Genomic DNA, 22,849 nt, shown 5'->3' on the forward strand with positions numbered 1-22,849 from the left:
TAAAGCTTTTGTGTTAAAGAAGTATAGCAAAAGGGTTCAGCTTGCTCTGTAACTGAACTGTGCCAATCACTCACATGTATGAAACAGGTACTAAGCCAAACAGCTAGTTTCCACAGCCGTGACACTACTGAACCTGTGCCTGACCGGCACCCTAAGCATGTAGCAGACTAGAGACTCAGGTGTTGAACCAAGGGTACGAAACCGCATAAGTGTGCAACCTGCCTGCCAATGTGTACAGTCTCTGGGCAAAGACACTCACACAAACATGCAGACAGAGTGGTAGAGTAGCCACCCACACATACCAAACATAAATGACACCAGTGCGCCTGCGTGCTCTGTCCAGAGCCTTTTACATGTTAATCTCCACCCCAAACACTCATGCCCAGTCAGCCGAGACATTGCCCGTGGTCCAATATGGGGCTGCCACATCATCAGAGCAGCTAAAGTCCAACCACCAATGAGATACCGCCACACCAAGGACATGCTCAGTAAGGGGTCTTAGACTCGTGAGCACAAGGTTGCACCCACATATCATTGGTTACCATAGACTTGACTGGAGAGCCAGCAGTAGCCAAACATATACCACAAGCCTGAGCAAGATGCTGGGTCCAACATGTGTGCTGAGCAGCAATTGCAGCAGCTGGACCTGAATGGGAGACTGCAGAAGTAGATAATGCTTGGGATCTATCTCATGCAGCGGGAGAATCCCATCACCTAACATTACCCCCCGCTAGCATCCCCTTGGCGACGTTCACCATGCTCAAAGGTCGCAATAAGCCAATGGACTCAAATATGCACAATAGGCTCCAAGGACATTTCCTCTTGTCCATGACCCTTACAGTCAACCACCACAAAAAAGCACCTTGTACCCGACAATAGCATTGACCTCAAAATCATCCCAGGATGTGTCTGAATCCCCAGCAGGAGTTCCAGAAAACTAGGCCATATACATGTGTTTCAAAAGAGACATATAAAAATTGTCGGTGATGTTCAAGTGTGGTGGAAGCCTGAGGCGATAAATTACAGGATTCACCTGCTCAAGAACCTTAAAAAGACCTAAGTAGCGGGAAGCAGATATAGCGAACTCTACAAGCAGCTTGATGTTACAAACTGACAGCCACACTAAATCTCCCAGGGTTAGGACAGGAGCAGGATATCAATGTGCATCGACGGAAGCCCTCATTCTATCCTTAGATTCTTTAATTGCATCCTGCGTGCAGTCCCAGATGTCACGAGCCTCCACTGCCCAGTCCACCACCCTCGGGTGGGAAGACAACACGGGCATGGGCACAGGGACACATGGATGCTGACCATAGTTCAGGAGAAAAGCTGTCTGCCCCATGGAGTTGGAGACTTCATTGTTTAGAGCAAACTCTGCCCATGGCAGCAGGCGTAACCAGTTGTCATGCCTGGCAGACACAAAATGCCTATTCATCTCGGGATGATACGTAGAAAATAAATTGAGCTCTATACTGAGAAGGCGGCAAGGCTACCTCCAAAAATGTGATGTGAACTGGTGACCGCAGTCACTGACAATCTTGTCAGTCATCCCATGAAGGCAGAATACCTGCTTGATAAATATTACCGAGAGAGCACGTGCGGATGGTATACAAGGAAAAAGACCCAGGTGTACCATTTTGGAGAAATGATCATAGACTACCCAAATAACCTTATGGGACTAAGGCAGGTCCACTATAAAGTCCATCCTGACCATCTCCCAGGGCCTATCTGCCACAGGCAAGGGATAGAGCAAGCCTACAGGTCTCTGCCTGGAAGGATGATTCCTGGCACACGTGATACAGGCTCACACCATACGAGGTCACCAATAGGACCTCTCTAGCAGTCCAGTCATCCTCTTGGTGCCAAAATGGCCACCCAATTTGGAGGTGTGGACCCACGAGAAAACCTCCGGCTGCAGATTGGTTGGTACATAGGATTTGCCCAGAGGTACATGCTCTAGAGACACTAGAGCCACCATTTGAAGACTCACCGAAGAGACCATTAGATGTGGCTAGTTCCCATCCTTGGATGAGACAACAGAATGGGACAGAGCATCGGCACATAAATTCCTCTCCCTGGGCAAAAACTGGATGGGAATATTGAACCAGGAGAAAAATAATGACCACCTGGCCTGGCAAGAATTCAGCCATTGGGCTGACTGGAGGTAAATCAGATTCTTATGGTCCGTAAAAACGTTAAAGGGATGCGAAGCTCCTTCCAGGAGATGTCTCCATTCTGAAAAAGCCAATTTAGTGGCAAGCAGTTCTCTATCCCCAAAGGAAACATTCCTCTCCGCTGAAGAAAAAATCTTGTAGAAAAAGAAGCATGGAAGTTTCCAACCTTGAGTATCATTTTGATACTGGACTGCCCCAGCTCCAATGGAAGAGATTTCCACCTCAAAGAAAGGCTTAGCTACATCGGGCCGATGCAGAACTGGCCCCCAAGCAAAATGGGCCTTTGGGAAGGCAAACTCCTTGGACACCTCCTCAGGCCACTGCCTGGGATTAACTCCCTTCTTTGTGAGGGCTAACAGAGGAGCTGCTAATGTGGAGAAGTGGGGAATGAACTTGCAGTAATAATTGCGCTGCACCGCTTTAAGTGAATGAGGCTCCTGCCAGTTCAACACTGACTCCAGCTTGGCAGGGTCTATAGCTAAGCCCTTGGCTGAAGCAATGTATCTGAGAAATGGTAGGGACTCCTGTTTAAACATGCACTTCTCCAGTTTGGTGAAAAGAGAATTAGTGTGTAAGAGCTCAAAGACCCTACACACATATTTGAGGTGAGTGTCAATATCTGGGGAATATATGGGTATGTCATCTAGATATATTACCATAGATGTGGATAATAACTCCAGAAAGATGTCATTTATGAAGTCTTGAAAGACTGATGGAGCATTACAAAGACCAAATGACGTGACCAAGTACTCATAATGACTGTACCAGGTATTAAAGGCGGTCTTCCATTCATCCCCTTCATGTATGCGAATAAGATTATAGCTCTTTGAGCCTATCAAAGAGCTCATAGGTCAATGGCAGAGGATATTTGTTCTTTATAGTGACTGCATTCAAACCCCTATAGTTTATGCAAGGACATGATTATCTATTCTTCCATTGAACAAAGAAGAAACCAGCCCCAGCAAGAGACACAGACTTCCTGATAAACATCTTGACAAATTCTCCCTGATGTATTCAGACATCGCTTTAGTCTCCGGGAGAGACAAAGGATAGACATGCCCATGAGGAGGCTCTGCCCCGGAACAAGGTCTATAGGGAAATCATAAGGGTGATGGGGAGGAAGAGAAACTGCAGCCTTCTTGGTGAATACAATCAAAGTCAAATAAATAAGGCAGCACACTGCGGCACTAAAACATGCAAACATGAAACACGAAAATTGAACTGCATTATTGCACTAGAAATATGAAAAAATGAGAGCGTTTAGCGCATAAATTGGCAAATTTATGTTTACCTGGTAGCCACATTAGGGTATCTCTCTTATACCAGGTCCTACACTTGCCTTTCCTCGCTGAGAATAAACATCTTCATCTGATATGGGTACCTGCAAAACCTCTTTGTAGACTAAATTTCTCTCTCTCTGTGGAGGGGTAATGGACCTGCTAAGATTAAAACACCTGTGGCTAGGAGGCGGAGTGCTCAGTCAGAAGGCTAAAGAATATAACTTTCAAAAAACTGACCGTCACATCCAAACATAGAATAAGTGTGAACAGGTGCTGAATCTAGAGTCACCAACTCGTATAAAGTCAAATAAATAAGGCAACACACTGTGGCGCTAAAACATGCAAACATGAAAAACGAAAATTGAACTGCATTACCGCACTAGAAATATGAAAACATTAGAGCGTTTAGCGCATAAATTGGACAATTTATGTGTACCTGGTAGCCACATTAGGGCATCTCTCTTATACCAGGTCCTACATTTGCCTTTCCTCGCTGAGAATAAACGTCTTCATCTGAGTCAGTTCATGTTTCATGTTTGCATGTTTTAGCGCCGCAGTGTGCTGCCTTAGCTATTTGACTTTATACGAGTTGGTGACTCTAGGTTCAGCACCTGTTCTCACTTAATCTATGTTTGGATGTGACGGTCAGTTTTTTGAACTTTGTATTCTTGGAGAATACGTCTGCATACTGCCAGTAGTGCCTAGGTAAGGAGGTTAGGTCTGTTATGACCTCAGTTGACCAAATCTGAAATTGGGATCTAATACACAAGCTACTCCATCCCTGTATGCTCCCTTTTACCCAAACAATATGGGGTCAATGGCAGTGCAACCAAAGTATGCCAAGAATTACCTCAACCATGTCCTCAGAGATGACTAGGAGAGAGATTATCTCCTGGAGCTTTGGAGATATATTGAGGGTAAGAGTTATAGTCTGATGAGTAGTTTGATTTGGAAGGATGGACCCTTTAACCACCCGGATGGTGACTGGCTTTGGGAGCATCACCAAGGGGATTGCATGCCATTGGGCAAAGGTGGAAGACAAAATGTTGCCCTCAGTCCCGGAATCCACACAGGCCTCTGTAGTGAGAGTAGTCGACCCATGTGACAGGGAAACCTTAAAGTTTAACTTGGAGGAGAAATCTACTGTGTCTAGTGAGCCTGCTCCAACAGCCACCAGACGCGATCGCTACTGAAGCCTGGGACCCTTATTGGCGTAATGACCAACCTGCCTACAGACAAAGCAGGTCAGTTGTGAACGCAGAGGACGGGAGTTAGATTCCACCTGAGAGACCTCCATGGACTTCACCTTATCACTCATCAGAGCCATCAATTTCAAAGGACTAACAAAGTTTGGGGCTAACCGAATCCTTTGCCTACAGTGGGCTCACTCTAATCTTCGCTCAGCGTGTCAAAGATCATTGCAAGTGGACAAAGATATTAAATCATCCAGAGTAGTAGGAATCTTCCTAGTGGCCAAAGTATCCTTTATATGGTCAGCAATGCTCCTCCAAAATACTGGGATCAGTACCTTATCTGGCCACTCCAACTCAGAAGCTAATATCTGGAACTGGATGGCAAACTGACTGGCCATGGAAGAGCCCTGGGTAATGCCAAGAGTTGGAGTGAGACATCATGGGTAATCCGAGGTTCCAAAAAGACCTGTCTTAGAGCATCCAGAAAATGGGAGCCCTTGTGGACCATCTGATGATTACGCTCCCATTATGGCATAGCCCACTCCAACGCCCTGTTAGACAAAAGGGACACCACAAATCCCACCGTGGCCTGCTCAAGTGGGAATTGTGAGGCCAGTAGCTCCAGCTGAATTGAGCACTGCATAATGAAGCCCCTGCAAGCCTCGCAGTCCCCCGAGAACTTAACGGCAGCGAATAGCGAGAAAAAGGTAGACCAGGAGGCGCAGCAGAAACCATAGTGGCACTTTTGCCAGCTGCTTGTGCTGCCACTGCAGTCAGATCCACAGCTGAATTTACCAGCTCGAGAGTGGGCAACCTGCCCTCTAGCTGCTGGATGTATCGCTGGAGACGCTGTTCATCTGCCATTACTAGCCAAACCCTGGCATTAGTGTACTGTTAGCGTTGGCGGATTGCACTAATTAAAATATAAAAATTAAGTGCAATCACTACCGGGGTCCACCGTGCAGAGAAGAACCCTGCTGTTAGTTTGAATAATGATGGAACACAACAGTAAGTGTTACCTTGAACACAATGAGTAAACTCCACTCAGTGTGAATGGAACACTGAGTACCAAGCTCAGTTACTTCACCGAGAGGTACGGCACAAGTATGCGAAGTGCTATACCCTGTTAACATCACAGGGATAATAGCACATGGATTGGGCTAGCTCTGCAGCTAAATGGTGTTAACAGCACACATGAATGAAGCAGAAGCTGAGAGAAAAGAGGGAGCTCTTTGACGCTAGATACAAAACCCTGTCACATTCACTGAGAAGTATAGAATAAGGGTTGAGCCTGCTCTGTAACTGAACTGTGCCAATCGCGCACATGTATGAAACAGATGCTAAGCCAAGCGACTAGTTACCCTAGTCCTGATACTACTGAACCTGTGCCTGACCGACACCCTAAGCATGTAGCAGACTAGAGACTCAGGTGTTGAGCCAAGGGTACAAAACCGAATAAGTGTGCAACCTGCCTGCCAATGTGTACAGTATCTGGGCAAAGACACTCACACAAATGTGCAGACAGAGTGGTAGAGTAGCCACCCACACATCAAACATAAATGACACTAGCGCGCCCGCGTTCGCCGCTGACTGCCATTTATACGTTAAGCTCCACCTCAAAAACTCATTCCCAGTAGGCCGAGACATCGCCCGTGGGCCGAGACACCGCCTTCGGGCTAATACGGGGCTGCCACATCATCAGAGCATATAACGTCCAACCACTAATTAGACGCCGTCAATCACGGACATGCTTAGTAAGGTGGTCTTTAGACATAGACTCCAGAGTGCAAGGCTACACCTGCATGTCATTGGTTACCATAGACTTGATTGGAGAGCCAGCAGTAACAAAGCATATACCACGAGCCTGAACATGACGCTGGGTCTGACATCTGTAGTGAGCAACAATTGCAGTGGCCGGACCTGAATGGGAGAATACAGAAGCAGATAATGCTTGGGATCTATTCCGTGCAGTGGGAGAATTCCGTTGCCTAACAGTGCCTCCCCCCCCCATTCTCTGCGGGCTCCAATGATGAGCCCACAACTTTTCCAGCACGTCAGCTGATTTGAACAGTAGACATGTGCCCCTAACAACTGCAGGTGAAATTGCAATCCGCCAGCGACTGTTAACATGTTAAATGCCACTGTGAGTCTCTGAAGCCCTCTTTTATGTAGCACAAGCGATCAGATAATTGCAACTTCTAGTCTCCCATGAACACTATTGGAGCAGGTAAAAAGGAAACCATTTTTAATTAAAAAAATATTTAAAAGTTTAAATCATCCCCCATTCGCCTCACTCAAAATAAAACAATAAAAAATACATATTTGGTAACGTCGCGTTCAGAATAGCCCAATCTATCAATATATAAAAATAATTAAACCGACTGGGTAAATGGAGCAACAAGGAAAAATCAAACTGCCAGATTTACATTTTTTTGTCACCATAGCATTGCATTAAAATGCATTAACGGGTGATCAAAACATTGTATCTACACCAAAGTGGTATCAATAAAAATGTTATCTCAGCGAGCAAAAAATAAGCCTTCACTCAGCCCCAGATCACGAAAAATAGAAATGCTACTAGTCTCGGAAAATGGTAACTTTTTTTTTAAAGACTTTGGATTTTTTTTCACCACTTAAATAAAATAGAACCTATAAGGGTATGTGCACACGTCAGGATTTTTAGCGTTTTTTTTGCGGAATTTCGCCATAAAAACACTATGAATCCGCTAAAAAAACGCTAACATTATGCATCCTATCATTTAGAATGCATTCCGCATTTTTTGTGCAGATATTAGCGTTTTTTTCCGCAAAAAAAACGCATACCGCAAAAAATCCGGACATGCTCTATCTTTTTGCGGATTTTTTGCGGATTTCCTATCAAAAAGGACATTCCGGAAAATTTAAAAAAAAACGCAAAAAATCTGCAAAAAATCCGCGCAAAAAACGCGCAAATTCCGCGAGAAATCCGCATGAAAAAAGCACGCGGATTTCTGGCAGAATTCTCAGGATTATGTCAGGAAATAATCCTGACGTGTGCACATAGCCTTAATTTTTGGAGTTCATGAACTCATAATGACCTGGAGAATCATAATGGCATGTTAGTTTTAGCATTTAGTGAACATGGTAAAAAAAGCAAAACAAAAAACAATTGTGAATTGCAAATTTTTTGCAATTTCACCATATAATTTTTTCCCCATTTTCCATGGCAAAACCAATGATGTTGTTCAAAAGTACAACTCGTCCTGCAAAAAATGAGCCCTCTCATGGCCATGTTGACAGAAAAATAAAAAAGTTATGACTTTTGGAAGTGTAGCAAAAAACATAAATTCTAAAATGGAAAAAACCCAAGGTCGCAAAGGGGTTAATGATAATATACTCTGGGAAAGTATTTTCTATATTTTTGTGACTCAAGTAAGTAATGTGCTACCAGTGTGCAAAGAGAAAAGGGAAAAGTAGAAGTAAAATGAAAATGGTGTTTTATATTTTAATGTAATTTGATTAACCAGATAATTAATGCCTAAAATATTCCTAACATATTTCCTCTTACAGATTTTACCAAATGCATTTATTTTACGTGAAACATACACCTGTGTAAACAGGTGCAAAGTATATATACAGATCAATGAGTATGAGCAGATAAGGGTGGACTAAAGTTGTTCATACATATTTTATTTACAATATATGAGATGAACCAATATTGGGGCAGCTTATTGTTCTTTTCCTATTAAAAAATCATGCACAGGGGGCGTGTACTGCATTTCAAGCTGAGCAGATATGCTGCAGATGAGCTCTGTCTGAGCAATCTGCTTTTACTGCTTTAATCAGCACAACCTGAAGGGGTCGTCAGATATAATGTCTCCTGAATAACTGTCAGCACTATGGGCTGAACTGCACTCAACAAAAGAATGCTTTCTCAGTACCCGGAAACATCAAGGCTTAAGGTACCGTTACACTAAACGATTTACCAACGATCATGACCAGTGATACGACCTGGCCGTGATCGTTGGTAAGTCGTTGTGTGGTCGCTGGAGAGCTGTCACACAGACAGCTCTCCTGCGACCAACGATGCCAAAATCCCCGGGTAACCAGGGTAAATAACGGGTTACTAAGCGCGGCCCTGCGCTTAGTAACCCGATGTTTACCCTGGTTACAAGTGAACACATCGCTGGATCGGCATCACACACGCCGATCCAGCGATGACAGCGGGTGATCCAGCGACTAAATAAAGTTCTGGCCTTCTAGCTCCGACCAGCGATGTCACAGCAGGATCCTGATCGCTGCTGCGTGTCAAACACAACGAGATCGCTATCCAGGACACTGCAACGTCACGGATCGCTATCGTTCTCGTTGTAAAGTTGCTCAGTGTGAAGGTACCTTTAGGGATGCCGTCATCTACCTGTACAGTTTTATTTACTGTTCTATGCAATCTCTTCCTATCTGAATTGCTGATCTGACACTATCCAGATTCAACTCAAAGAATACCTCTGCATTCACTATCTATGTTATTATACAGGCTATGATAATGCTTTTGATTAGATGCATTTTTTCATGTATAATCAGATTTCGTAATAATGTAGAAAGTCAAAGATATCTCAAGATCACATGGCAGGGCTCACGTAAGCTGAAAGAAGGTGCTCCTCACTTCCTCTGTCAAAGTATGTAGACATAGTCTATTTTCTACCAATGGTAGATGCACAACTATTGTGCTATCTACCAAAAGTACCATTAAGTTTTGATTCTGATAAAAAAAACACAACCATTCTTATGGAATTATACCATACATACCCTTGCCGATCATGTTTAAGACATTTTTACCATCCCTAATTTTTAGTTTCCCTGACCTTTTTCTTCATGTAACAGACTGGTTAAGATGTCAGAAAGATGGGTACAGTACTTGCAAAGTTTATCTGTGTTACCTTGTCAATGGTATAGCATTTATGATGTCTATAAGTGGCATGAGTTGTACACAAAAACATTCTACAGCTCTTTTTTCAACAAGTGAAAAACATTCGATAATAGCATGATATCACTACATTAAAAGGCAATACAGATATGTTTCCTATTTAAATAAAAGTTGCTAGATGACATAATCCATTTTTAAAAATGTTATTCATCATTATAAAACAGAATATGATAAAAAAAATTTAATAAATCGTACCTGCCCAGTTCTTGCATTTTCACACACAAATGTATCATAATACATTGCAAATTGAGGAGCATTGTCATTAACATCCAGAATTAAAATGTAAACTGTTGCTCTTGTGGTTTGCTTGGGGTTATCTGTAAAACAAAAATACATAAAAACATTTATGATGAAAAGGAATTGTGATAGCACTTTTTATAGGTGTAAATGCAATAAATGGACAATTATTGTATATGGTAGAAAAAATTTAACATTAAACAATCTTCTAGTTTCATAAAAGATTTGAGTACCTTAATTGAAAATAATTGAAAATAAAAATTAATTAAAGAAAAAATTGATTGTCGGGATCTTGTTATAGTGTTTACACTATTGGTAAAATATCTTTATATATTAATGAATTGCTGTTATGAAGATGCGACAATAACAAATATGTACAGTACAGAAAAAATAGTTTGGACACACCTTCTCATTTAAAGATTTTTCTGTATTTTCATGACTATGAAAATTGTAAATTTACACTGTAGGCTTCAAAACTATGAATTAACACATGTGGAATTATATACTTAACAAAAATGTGTGAAACAACTGAAAATATGTCTTATATTCTTGGCTCTTCAAAGTAGCCACCTTTTGCTTTGATGACTCCTTTGCACACTCTTGGCATTCTCTTTATGTGCTTCAAGAGGTAGTCACCGGGAATGGTTTTCACTTCATGCTTGTGCCCTGTCAGTTTTAATAAGTGGGATTTCTTGCCTTATAAATGGGGTTGGGACCATCAGTTGTGCTGAGCAGAAGTCTGGTGGATACACAGCTGATAGTCCTACTTAATAGACTGCTAGAATTTGCATTATGGCAAGAAAAAAGCAGCTAAGTAAAGAAAAATTAGTGGCCATCAGTTACTTTAAGAAATGAATGTCAGTCAGTCCGAAAAATTGGGAAAACTTTGAAAGTGTCCCCAAGTGCAGTTGCAAAAAAAAATCAAGCGCTACAAAGAAACTGGCGAACATGAGAACAGTCCCAGGAAAGGAAGACCAAGAGTCACATCTTCATCTGAGGATAAGTTTATCCGAGTCACCAGCCTCAGAAATTGCAGGTTAACAGCAACTCAGATTAGAGACCAGGTCAATGCTACACAGTGTTCTAGCAGCAGACACAACTCTATAACAACTGTTAAGAAGAGACTTTGTGCAGCAGGCCTTCATGGTAAAATAGCTGCTAGGAAACCACTGCTAAGGACAGGCAACAAGCAGAAGAGACTTGTTTGGGCTAAAGAACACAAGGAATGGACATTGGACTAGTGGAAATCTGAGCTTTGGTCAGATGAGTCCAAATTTGAGATCTTTGGTTCCAACCTACCGTGTCTTTGTGCGATGCAGAAAAGTTGAATGGATGGACTCTACATGCCTGGTTCCCACCGTGAAGCATGGAGACGGAGGTGTGATGGTGTGAGGGTGCTTTGTTGGTGACAATGTTGGGAATTTATTTAAAATTGAAGGCATACTGAACCAGTATAGCTACCACAGCATCTTGAAGCAGGAATGCTATTCCATCTGGTTTGCGCTTAGTTGTACCATCATTTATTTTTCAACAGGACAATGACCCCAAACACACCTCCAGGCTGTGGAAGGGCTATTTGACCAAGAAGGAGGGTGGTGAGGTGCTACGACAGATGACCTGGCCTCCACAGTCACCAGACCTGAACCCAATCAAGATGGTTTGGGGTGGTCTGGACCGCAGAGTGAAGGCAAAAGGGCCAACAAGTGCTAAGCATCTCTGGGAACTCCTTCAAGATTGTTGGAAGACCATTTCCAGTGACTACCTCTTGAAGCTCATCAAGAGAATGCCAAGAGTGTGCAAAGCAGTCATCAAAGCAAAATGTGGCTACTTTTTTTTAGGACCTAGAATATAAGCCATATTTTCAGTTGTTTCACACTTTTTTGTTAAGTATATAATTCCACATGTGTTAATTCATAGTTTTGATGCTTTCAGTGTGAATTTACAATTTTCATAGTCTTGAACATACAGATTTTTTTTAATTAAATGGTGTGTCCAAACTTTTGGTTTGCACTGTATATATATATATATATATATATATATGTATATTCTAGATAGTGGCCTGATTCTAACGCATCGGGTATTCTAGAATATGCATGTCCACGTAGTATATTGCACAGCCCACATAGTATATTGCCCAGCCACGTAGTATATTGCCCAACCACGTAGTATATTGCCCAGTCACGTACTATATTGCCCAGTCATGTAGTATATTGCCCAGCCACATAGTATATTGCCCAGCCGCGTACTATATTGCCCAGCCACATAGTATATTGCCCAGCCACGTCGTATATTTCCCAGTCACGTAGTATATTGCTCAGCCACTTAGTATACTGCCCAGCCACGTAGTATATTGCCCAGTCGCATAGTATATTGCCCACTCACGTAGTATATTGCCCAGTCACGTAGTATATTGCACAGCCCATGTAATACATTACACAGCCCGCGTAGTATATTGCACAGCCCGCGTTGTATATTGCACAGCCCGCGTAGTATATTGCCCAGCCTGGGTAGTATATTGCACAGCCCATGTAGTATATAGCAATGTGGGCATCATATCCCTGTTAAAAAAAGAATTAAAATAAAAAATAGTTATATACTCACCTTCCGTTGGCCCCTCGATCCATGAAGCGTTTATCGACGCTCCTCGCGATCTCCGGTCTCAAGAATGCATTGCGGTCTCACGAGATGATGACGTAGCGGTCTCGTGATACCGCTACGTCATCATCTCGTGACATCACAATGCATGGACCAGTCACTGGAGCGTCGTGGGGAGCGGGAAAGGCGCCGGAAGGTGATTATATGATGATTTTTTATAGGCAACATCAATAGTAAAAAAGTTGGTCACACAGGGTTAATAGCAGCGTTAATGGAGTGCATTACACCGCAGCATAACGCGGTCCATTAGCGCTGCCATTAACCCTGTGTGAGCGCTGACTGGAGAGGAGTATTGAGCGGGCACTGACTGCGGGGAGGAAGGAGCGGCCATGTTGCCGCCGGACTGCGCCCATCACTGATTGGTTGTGGCAATGGCCATGTGCATTTTGCAATGACCAATCAGCTACTTGGATTTCCATGACAAACAGAGGCCGCGACCAATGAATGTCCGTGACAGAAAGACAGACAGACAGACAGACAGACAGATGGAAGTGACCCTTAGACAATTATATAGTAGATTTTACATGTTTTCTTTTAGATTGGAAAAAGTAGTATATTTCATACTTTTTACTATTTATTTAAATATTACTCAAACTATTTTTGCTGTTATCTTTTTTTAGCTTTTCTAGTGGTATTATTGGTGCACAAAGATGAGGTTGAAGACTGTAATGATAACTAGTGTTGAGCATTCCGATACCGCAAGTATCGGGTATCGGCCGATACTTGCGGTATCGGAATTCCGATACCGAGATCCGATACTTTTGTGGTATCGGGTATCGGTATCGGATACATAGAGATGTGTAAAATAAAGAATTAAAATAAAAAATATTGATATATTTACCTCTCCGGCGGCCCCTGGACTCAGCGCGGGTAACCGGCAGGCTTCGTTGTTCAAAATCAGCGCTTTTAGGACCTGAGAATCATGTCCCGGCTTCTGATTGGTCGCGGGCCGCCCATGTGACCGCCACGCGACCAATCACAAGCCGCGACGTCACCGCAAGCTATTAACGGGCTCATTTTTAAAAATGAGCGCGTTAATGGCTTTCAAAGACGTAGCGGCTTGTGATTGGTCGCGTGGCAGTCAAATGAGCGCGTTAATAGCTTGCGGTGACGTCGCGGCTTGTGATTGGTCGCGTGGCCGCGACCAATCACAAGCCGCTACGTCTTTGAAAGTCATTAACGCGCTCATTTTTCAAAAATGAGCGCGCTAATAGCTTGCGGTGACGTCGCGGCTTGTGATTGGTCGCGTGGCGGTCACATGGGCGGCCCGCGACCAATCAGAAGCCGGGACGTGATTCTCAGGTCCTAAAAGCGCTGATTTTGAACAACGAAGCCTGCCGGTTACCCGCGGACTCACCAGGGGCCGCCAGAGAGGTAAATATATCAATATTTTTTATTTTAATTCTTTATTTTACACATCTCTATGTATCCGATACCGATACCCGATACCACAAAAGTATCGGATCTCGGTATCGGAATTCCGATACCGCAAGTATCGGCCGATACCCGATACTTGCGGTATCGGAATGCTCAACACTACCCGCAGACGATTATGAGAGACTTCTACAGCTGATCCAGCAATACCAAGAGAGAGCTGAGTGGTAGGCCCAAGTCCAGTGAGAGGCCAAATGGGAAGAGAGACAGTACCAGCTGGAGTTAGCCCGAATACAGGATCAGAGGTCACCCAAGCCCAGCAGTGAGTTCAACAGTGCTCGGCTCCCTAAACCCTGGCCGGAGCACTTCACTGTGATGGAAAAGGAAGGGGACTTGGACATTTTTCCACAGGCATTTGAGAAAGCCTGCAGACAGTACCAGCTGCCTGTGGACCAATGGGCCCTATACCTAACCCCAGGGCTTCAAGGAAAAGCCCTAGAGGCATTTGAATCTCTGCCGCCAGGCCAAAATTGAGACTAAAGCCATCAAGCATGACCTGATAAAGAAGTACCAGCTAACTCCTAAGGTTTACCATATAAAGTTCTGGAACCTCCAACATGGCCCACACGACAGTTATAGCGATGAGGTGCATGGACTCAGGACCTATTTTGACCAGTGCCTCAAAGGACTGTCAGCCTGTCAGTGATTACCTCTGAGCTGCTGAGGGATCTGGTGATCAAAGACCAGTTTGTGATGGACTAGGAGCCAAAAGATGTGGACAAAGCAGCGCAGATTGCCGACACCTATGAGGCCATCCAAAGCCAGTCACTTCCAGCTAGAGAGTGGGCAAGCTATCAACCAACCCCAGTACCCCTGCCAGCCAACTCACTGGAGACCCTGTCTCCTTTGTCAACACCAGGCCTAAATCGGACCCTCGCAAGTGTTTCTTCTGCATTTGGACTGGACATATCAGTGCCACCTGTCCGGAGAAGCAGAAGAACCCCCAGCAAAGGCTGCAGGACCTAATGCAGCAGTTCATTTTGTGGGTGGGGCAGTTGGAAGGCCTGTGACAATGTGCAGCAAGTCACCTTATCGCTAGAGGCCTCAAGAACACTGGGGCTGAACAAACCCTCATCCAACCTGAACTGGTGGCCCCTGAAGAGATTATTCTGGGGAAAACTCTGACTGTCACAGAGATTGGGGCGTCCACTGCCCCTTATCGATGGCCCAGGTTTTTATAGATTGGGGTGTCGGGAGCGACGTGAAGGAAAAGGGGTTGTCCAAAAACTTGCCCACCAATGTTTTATTGGTGACTGATTTGGGGAGAAAGTTTGTGTTTTATGTCCCTGACACCCCTCCCCAATCGGATACTAAGGGTGATGCTAATGATGTGAAATTGCATGTGTTACCTGACAATGATATACCTGATAACAAATTATCTGAAAATGATGATGTGTCTACAGTTGCAGGATTTCTCAGCTACGTCACAGTGCGGGGTGAAATGGCTGAGGAACCCCTAACAGGAGCAAGCGACAGTGCTAAGGGAGATGGGGAGATGCATGGGGACCGTGAGGAAGGTGATGCCATACAACTGACCAGTACCACAGAGGAAGGGACCTGCCCCGGATACAGCACTGCTCGTGAGGTATTGAGGTGGATGGGGAGGTAGAACCCATAGCAGCTCCGGCTGATGGGTCTGTAGAAATCCCCAATGAGACAGCCGATGTAGCTGCTGTCACCCACAGTCAGAGTGCCCAGAATGAAGGTAGTGCCCTGCCTTCAGGACCCCCCTCAGTGAGAGGGATGACTGAACCAGAGACGGACCCCGAGCAGGTCCCACAGAGTTCCTGTGAGGGAGGGACCCTGATGTCACTAATGGCTGCCTCCAGCCAGGAGTTCTGGGCTGCTTTGCTCTCAGATGCAAGCCTGGAGACCTTGAGACACCTTGCCGAGATGCCCCCCTCTGAGACTGATAAGGAGAGGGTTTTCTGAGAACAAGGGAGGTTGTACCAGGAGACAGTTCCCGGTAAATTCCAAAAGGAGTGGTTGAGGGAAAGACAGCTGGTCATCCCATACCAATTTAGAGGGAGTTGCTGCGAATTACCCATGAGATCCCACTCGCTGGACACTTGGGGATCAGCAAAACTAAAGCCCAGTTGTAACAAACTACTGCCGCTCCTGTATCACCTGTCAAAGAGTGGGGAAGTCAGGGCCTGTCCCTAAGGCTCTCCTGATTTCTTTGAATCTGATAGAGCAGCCTTTCCAGAGGATCGCGGTGGACCTTGTGGGCCCACTGGCTGTCCCCAGTAGCTCTGGAAAACAATACATCCTCATCCTCACTGTGGCAGACTATGCTGTCCAGTACCCAGAGTCAGTGGCTCTGTCCTCAACCTGGGGCAGATAAGGTGGCGGATGCACTGTTGGCCATCTTTTCAGGAGTAGGATTTCCCGGTGAGATGCTTACCGACCAGGGGACTCAACTTCGCTAATGGAGGCTCTCTGTAAAAAAATGCAAGTGAAGCATCTGGTATCAAGCGCATACCACCCTCAAACCAATGGTTTGGTTGAGCACTTCAGTGGTGCCCTCAAACAGATGCTAAGAATGCTGGTTGAGACCCAAGGGCATAACTGGGAGTGGTACCTCCCACACCTGCTATTCGCTTACTGAGAGGTTCCACAAGCCTCGATGGCATTCTCCCCTTCGAGCTCCTGTATGGCAGGTAAGTCATGGGGACCCCTTAGGTTGGTAAAGGCAGGCCCAAGCTGACCAGAATCACTGGTACAACATGAATGCCTGGAAGTGGACCTACCAGGTGGGTCAGAAGGTGTGAGTGCTGTTCCCCGTACCAAAGGATAAGCTTCAGGCAGCCTGAGAAAGCCTGTACATCGTACACCAACAGTTCAACCCAGTTACCTACGTGGTCACTCTTGACCACGCTCGGGGTATGCAACCTGCCTGATGATGGGGAGGAAGACCCCCTCCTGGACATATTGGCCCAAGCTAAGACTGGCAGGTCCATAGAGGACATGGAGATAAGAGCCTTGCTATCTGCACCCCTTCAGTCGCAGTTGCATTCCACGCTGTAACCTTTCTGGGACATGTTTACCAACAGACCGGGAAGGATGGAGCTAGCGGTCCATGAAGTGGACTGTTGTGGATTCTGTTTTTGGGCTCCCTCTGGTGGTTACAGATGGTACTGGGTGACTTGTGTTTTCTGCGGTCTCTGGTGTCCACCTGTTCTATCAGGATATGGGAGTTTCCTATTTAACCTGGCTTTCTTGTCATTTCCTCGCCGGCTATCAATGTAATTAGTGTGTCTTGTTACCTCTGCTTTTGATTTTCCTGTTCCACGTTTTGCTTAATTTTTGTCTTAGTCCACCTTGCAGATATGTGATTCCTTTTTGCTGGTTGCTCTAGTGGGCTGATATTACTCCTCATGTTCCATGAGTTGGCACATGAGTTCAAGTAATTTCAGGATGGTTTTTTGTAGGGTTTTTCGCTGACCGCGCAGTTCACTTTTGTATCCTCTGCTATCTAGCTTTAGCAGGCCTCATTTTGCTGAATCTGTTTTCATAACTACGTATGTGCTTTCCTCTCATTTCACCGTCATTACATGTGGGGGGCTGCTATTTCTGTGGGGTGTTTCTCTGGAGGCAAGAGAGGTCTGTGTTTCTTCTAATAGGGGAAGTTAGTCCTTCGGCTGGTGCGAGACGTCTAGGAATCATCGTAGGCACGTTCCCCGGCTACAGCTAGTTGTGTGTTTAGGTTCAGGATCGCGGTCAGCTCAGTTTCCATCACCCTAGAGCTTGTTTTGTTTTTTGTGCTTGTCCATTTGTGATCCCCTGCCATTGGGATCATGACAGTATAGCCGGCCTAAAGTGGTAATCGTATTGGCTGAAGTAGGAGGAAAAGTAGTCTAAGGAAGTTTTTTTTTTTTTCTCCCCTCAGAGTTTGCTGCCTAGCCTTAATTGCAGCCTGGTTGCGTCTTTCCTCCTCTTAATCCTTGAATGGCTCTGACCTCAGCTGTTTATCATGGATGTCCAGAGTTTGGCTTCCAGCCTGAATAATCTTGCTGCTAAGGTTCAAAATATACAAGATTTTGTTGTACATGCTCCTGTGTCTGAACCTAGAATTCCTATCCCAGAGTTTTTTTATGGAGATAGATCTAGTTTTCTGAATTTTAGGAACAATTGCAAGTTGTTTCTTTCTTTGAAATCTCGCTCCTCTGGAGACCCTGCTCAGCAAGTCAAAATTGTTATATCTTTCCTGCGGGGTGACCCTCAGAATTGGGCATTTGCATTGGCACCAGGGGATCCTGCGTTGCTCAATGTGGATGCGTTTTTTCTGGCATTGGGTTTGCTCTATGAGGAACCTAACCTAGAGATTCAGGCTGAAAAAGCTTTATTGGCTCTCTCTCAGGGGCAAGATAAAAGCAGAAATATATTGTCAGAAATTTCGGAAATGGTCGGTGCTTACTCAGTGGAATGAGTGCGCCCTGGCTGCAAGATTCAGAGATGGCCTTTTTGAGGCCATTAAAGATGTTATGGTGGGGTTCCCTGCGCCTACAGGTCTGAATGAGTCTATGACTATGGCTATTCAGATTGATCGGCGTTTACGGGAGCGCAAACCTGTGCACCATTTGGCGGTGTCTTCTGAACAGGCAACTGAGACAATGCAATGTGATAGAATTCAGTCCAGAAGTGAACGGCAAAACTATAGGCGGAAAAATGGGTTGTGTTTTTATTGTGGTGATTCAGCTCATGTTATATCAGCATGCTCTAAACGCACAAAAAAGGTTGATAAGTCTGTTGCCATTAGTACTTTACAGTCTAAGTTCATTCTGTCTGTGACTCTGATTTGTTCATTATCAGCCATTTCCGTCGATGCCTATGTGGATTCAGGCGCTGCCCTGAGTCTTATGGATTGGTCATTTGCCAACTGCTGTGGGTTTAGTCTGGAGCCTCTGGAAGTCCCTATTCCTTTGAAAGGAATTGACTCTACACCTTTGGCTATGAACAAACCTCAGTACTGGACACAAGTGACCATGCGTATGACTCCCGTTCATCAGGAGGTGATTCGCTTCCTGGTACTGTATAATTTACATGATGTCTTAGTGCTTGGTCTGCCATGGTTACAAACTCATAACCCAGTCTTGGACTGGAAAACGATGTCTGTGTTAAGCTGGGGATGTCAGGGGGTTCATGATGATGCACCTCCGATTTCTATCGCTTCATCTACTCCTTCTGAGGTTCCTGTATTTTTGTCTGATTATCGGGATGTTTTTGAGGAGCCTAAGCTCAATTCGCTTCCTCCTCACAGGGATTGCGATTGTGCTATAGATTTGATTCCTGGCAGTAAATTTCCTAAAGGACGTTTTTTTCAATCTGTCAGTGCCAGAGCATACTGCTATACGGGATTATGTTAAGGAGTCCTTGGAAAAGGGACATATCCGTCCATCTTCGTCCCCTTTGGGAGCAGGTTTTTTTTTCGTGGCCAAAAAAGATGGTTCCTTGAGGCCTTGTATAGATTACCATCTTTTGAATAAGATTACAGTCAAATATCAGTATCCTTTGCCATTGTTGACTGATTTGTTCGCTCGCATTAAGGGGGCTAAATGGTTCACTAAGATTGATCTTCGGGGTGCGTATAATCTTGTGCGGATAAAGCAGGGTGATGAGTGGAAAACCGCATTTAATACGCCTGAGGGCCATTTTGAGTATTTGGTGATGCCTTTTGGACTTTCTAATGCTCCTTCTGTCTTCCAGTCCTTTATGCACGATATTTTCTGTGAATATCTGGATAAATTTATGATTGTGTATTTGGATGATGTTTTGGTTTTTTCTGATGACTGGGAGTCCCATGTTCAGCAGGTCAGGAAGGTGTTTCAGGTCCTGCGGGCCAATTCTTTGTTTGTAAAAGGTTCAAAGTGTCTCTTTGGAGTCCAGAAGATTTCTTTTTTGGGGTATATTTTTTCCCCTTCTACTATTGAGATGGATCCCGTCAAGGTTCAGGCTATTTGTGACTGGACGCAGCCTACATCTCTTAAGAATCTACAGAAGTTCTTGGGCTTTGCTAATTTTTATCGTCGTTTCATAACTAATTTTTCAAGTGTTGTTAAGCCTTTGACGGATTTGACTAAGAAGGGTGCTGATGTTGCTGATTGGTCTCCTGCGGCTGTGGAGGCCTTTCAGGAACTTAAGCGCCGGTTTTCTTCTGCTCCTGTGTTGTGTCAGCCAGATGTTTCGCTTCCTTTTCAGGTTGAGGTTGATGCTTCCGAGATTGGAGCGGGGGCGGTTTTGTCGCAGAGAAGCTCCGATTGCTCAGTGATGAAGCAATGTGCGTTCTTTTCTAGAAAGTTTTCGCCCACTGAGCGGAATTATGATGTTGGTAATCGGGAGCTTTTGGCCATGAAGTGGGCATTTGAGGAGTGGCGTCATTGGCTTGAGGGTGCTAGACATCGTGTGGTGGTCTTGACTGATCACAAAAATCTGATTTACCTTGAGTCTGCCAAGCGTCTGAATCCTAGACAGGCTCGTTGGTCACTGTTTTTTTCCCGTTTCGATTTTGTGGTTTCATACCTGCCAGGTTCAAAGAATGTGAAGGCGGATGCTCTTTCTAGGAGTTTTGTGCCTGACTCCCCTGGAAATTCTGAGCCCACTGGCATCCTTAGGGATGGGGTGATTTTGTCGGCTGTCTCCCCAGACTTGCGACGTGCTTTGCAGGAGTTTCAGGCGGATAAACCTGATCGTTGTCCGCCTGAAAGACTGTTTGTTCCGGATAATTGGACCAGTAGAGTCATCTCCGAGGTCCATTATTCTGCGTTGGCAGGTCATCCTGGAATATTTGGTACTAGAGACTTGGTGGCCAGGTCTTTTTGGTGGCCTTCCTTGTCGAGGGATGTGCGTTCTTTTGTGCAGTCTTGTGAAGTTTGCGCTCGGGCTAAGCCTTGCTGTTCTCGCGCCAGTGGATTGTTGTCACCTTTGCCTATCCCGAAGAGGCCTTGGACGCACATTTCCATGGACTTTATTTCGGATCTCCCTGTCTCTCAAAAAATGTCCGTCATCTGGGTTGTGTGTGACCGCTTTTCTAAGATGGTTCATCTGGTACCCTTGCCTAAGTTACCTTCCTCCTCTGAGTTGGTCCCTCTGTTTTTTCAGAACGTGGTTCGTTTGCATGGGATTCCGGAGAACATCGTTTCTGACAGGGGATCCCAGTTTGTGTCTAGATTTTGGCGGACGTTCTGTGCTAAGATGGGCATTGATTTGTCCTTTTCGTCTGCATTCCATCCTCAGACGAATGGCCAGACGGAACGAACTAATCAGACCTTGGAAACTTATTTAAGGTGTTTTGTTTCTGCTGATCAAGATGACTGGGTTACCTTTTTGCCGCTTGCCGAATTTGCCCTTAATAATCGGGCTAGTTCTGCTACCTTGGTTTCTCCTTTCTTTTGTAATTCGGGGTTTCAGCCTCGTTTTTCCTCTGGTCAGGTGGAGCCTTCTGATTGTCCTGGAGTGGACATGGTGGTGGATAGATTGCATCAGATTTGGAGTCATGTGGTGGACAATTTGAAGTTGTCCCAGGAGAGGGCTCAGCAGTTTGCTAATCGCCGTCGCCGCGTGGGTCCTCGACTTCGTGTTGGGGACTTGGTGTGGTTGTCTTCTCGTTTTGTTCCTATGAAGGTCTCTTCTCCTAAGTTCAAGCCTCGGTTCATCGGTCCCTATAGGATCTTGGAAATTCTTAACCCTGTGTCGTTTCGTTTGGATCTCCCGGCATCGTTTGCTATTCATAATGTGTTCCATCGGTCGTTGTTGCGGAAGTATGAGGTACCTGTTGTTCCTTTGCTTGAACCTCCTGCTCCGCTGCTGGTGAAGGGAGAATTGGAGTATGTTGTGGAGAAGATCTTGGATTCTCGTGTTTCCAGACGGAAACTCCAATATTTGGTCAAGTGGAAGGGTTATGGTCAGGAGGATAATTCTTGGGTGGTTGCCTCTGATGTTCATGCTGCTGATTTGGTCCGTGCATTTCATAGGGCTCATCCTGGTCACCCTGGTGGTTCTCGTGAGGGTTCGGTGACCCCTCCTCAAGGGGGGGGTACTGTTGTGGATTCTGTTTTTGGGCTCCCTCTGGTGGTTACAGATGGTACTGGGTGACTTGTGTTTTCTGCGGTCTCTGGTGTCCACCTGTTCTATCAGGATATGGGAGTTTCCTATTTAACCTGGCTTTCTTGTCATTTCCTCGCCAGCTATCAATGTAATCAGTGTGTCTTGTTACCTCTGCTTCCCGCTTCTGTAATCTTCAGGACAAGCTAAGTTTTTGATTTTCCTGTTCCACGTTTTGCTTAATTTTTGTCTTAGTCCAGCTTGCAGATATGTGATTCCTTTTTGCTGGTTGCTCTAGTGGGCTGATATTACTCCTCATGTTCCGTGAGTTGGCACATGAGTTCAAGTAATTTCAGGATGGTTTTTTGTAGGGTTTTTCGCTGACCGCACAGTTCACTTTTGTATCCTCTGCTATCTAGCTTTAGCGGGCCTCATTTTGCTGAATCTGTTTTCATAACTACGTATGTGCTTTCCTCTCATTTCACCGTCATTACATGTGGGGGGCTGCTATTTCTGTGGGGTGTTTCTCTGGAGGCAAGAGAGGTCTGTGTTTCTTCTAATAGGGGAAGTTAGTCCTTCGGCTGGTGCGAGACGTTTAGGAATCATCGTAGGCACGTTCCCCGGCTACAGCTAGTTGTGTGTTTAGGTTCAGGATCGCGGTCAGCTCAGTTTCCATCACCCTAGAGCTTGTTTTGTTTTTTGTGCTTGTCCTTTTGTGATCCCCTGCCATTGGGATCATGACAGTGGACACCGCAGATCATGCCCCTTATGGCAGACACCCTATCGGATCTCTGAAGAGGTGCAGAATATCATGCACCAGGACATCGATGATATGTTGCTGCTGGGGGTGTTTCAACGGTCCAAGAGCGCATG

At 45.0% G+C, this 22,849-nt stretch overlaps 1 protein-coding gene across 2 annotated transcripts in view; it reads right to left on the reverse strand.

Moving 5' to 3' along the window:
- LOC138642453 (cadherin-10-like) overlaps nt 1-22,849 on the reverse strand; it is a 1,145,040-nt gene that overhangs the window by 79,994 nt on the left and 1,042,197 nt on the right. For both annotated transcript variants that reach the window (XM_069730607.1, XM_069730608.1), the window contains exon 9: nt 9,806-9,927. In XM_069730607.1, the coding sequence (XP_069586708.1) occupies nt 9,806-9,927 (122 nt within the window). The remainder of the gene's footprint in view (nt 1-9,805; nt 9,928-22,849) is intronic.

This window comes from Ranitomeya imitator, chromosome 6, assembly GCF_032444005.1.
Source record: "Ranitomeya imitator isolate aRanImi1 chromosome 6, aRanImi1.pri, whole genome shotgun sequence".
NCBI lineage: Eukaryota > Metazoa > Chordata > Amphibia > Anura > Dendrobatidae > Ranitomeya > Ranitomeya imitator.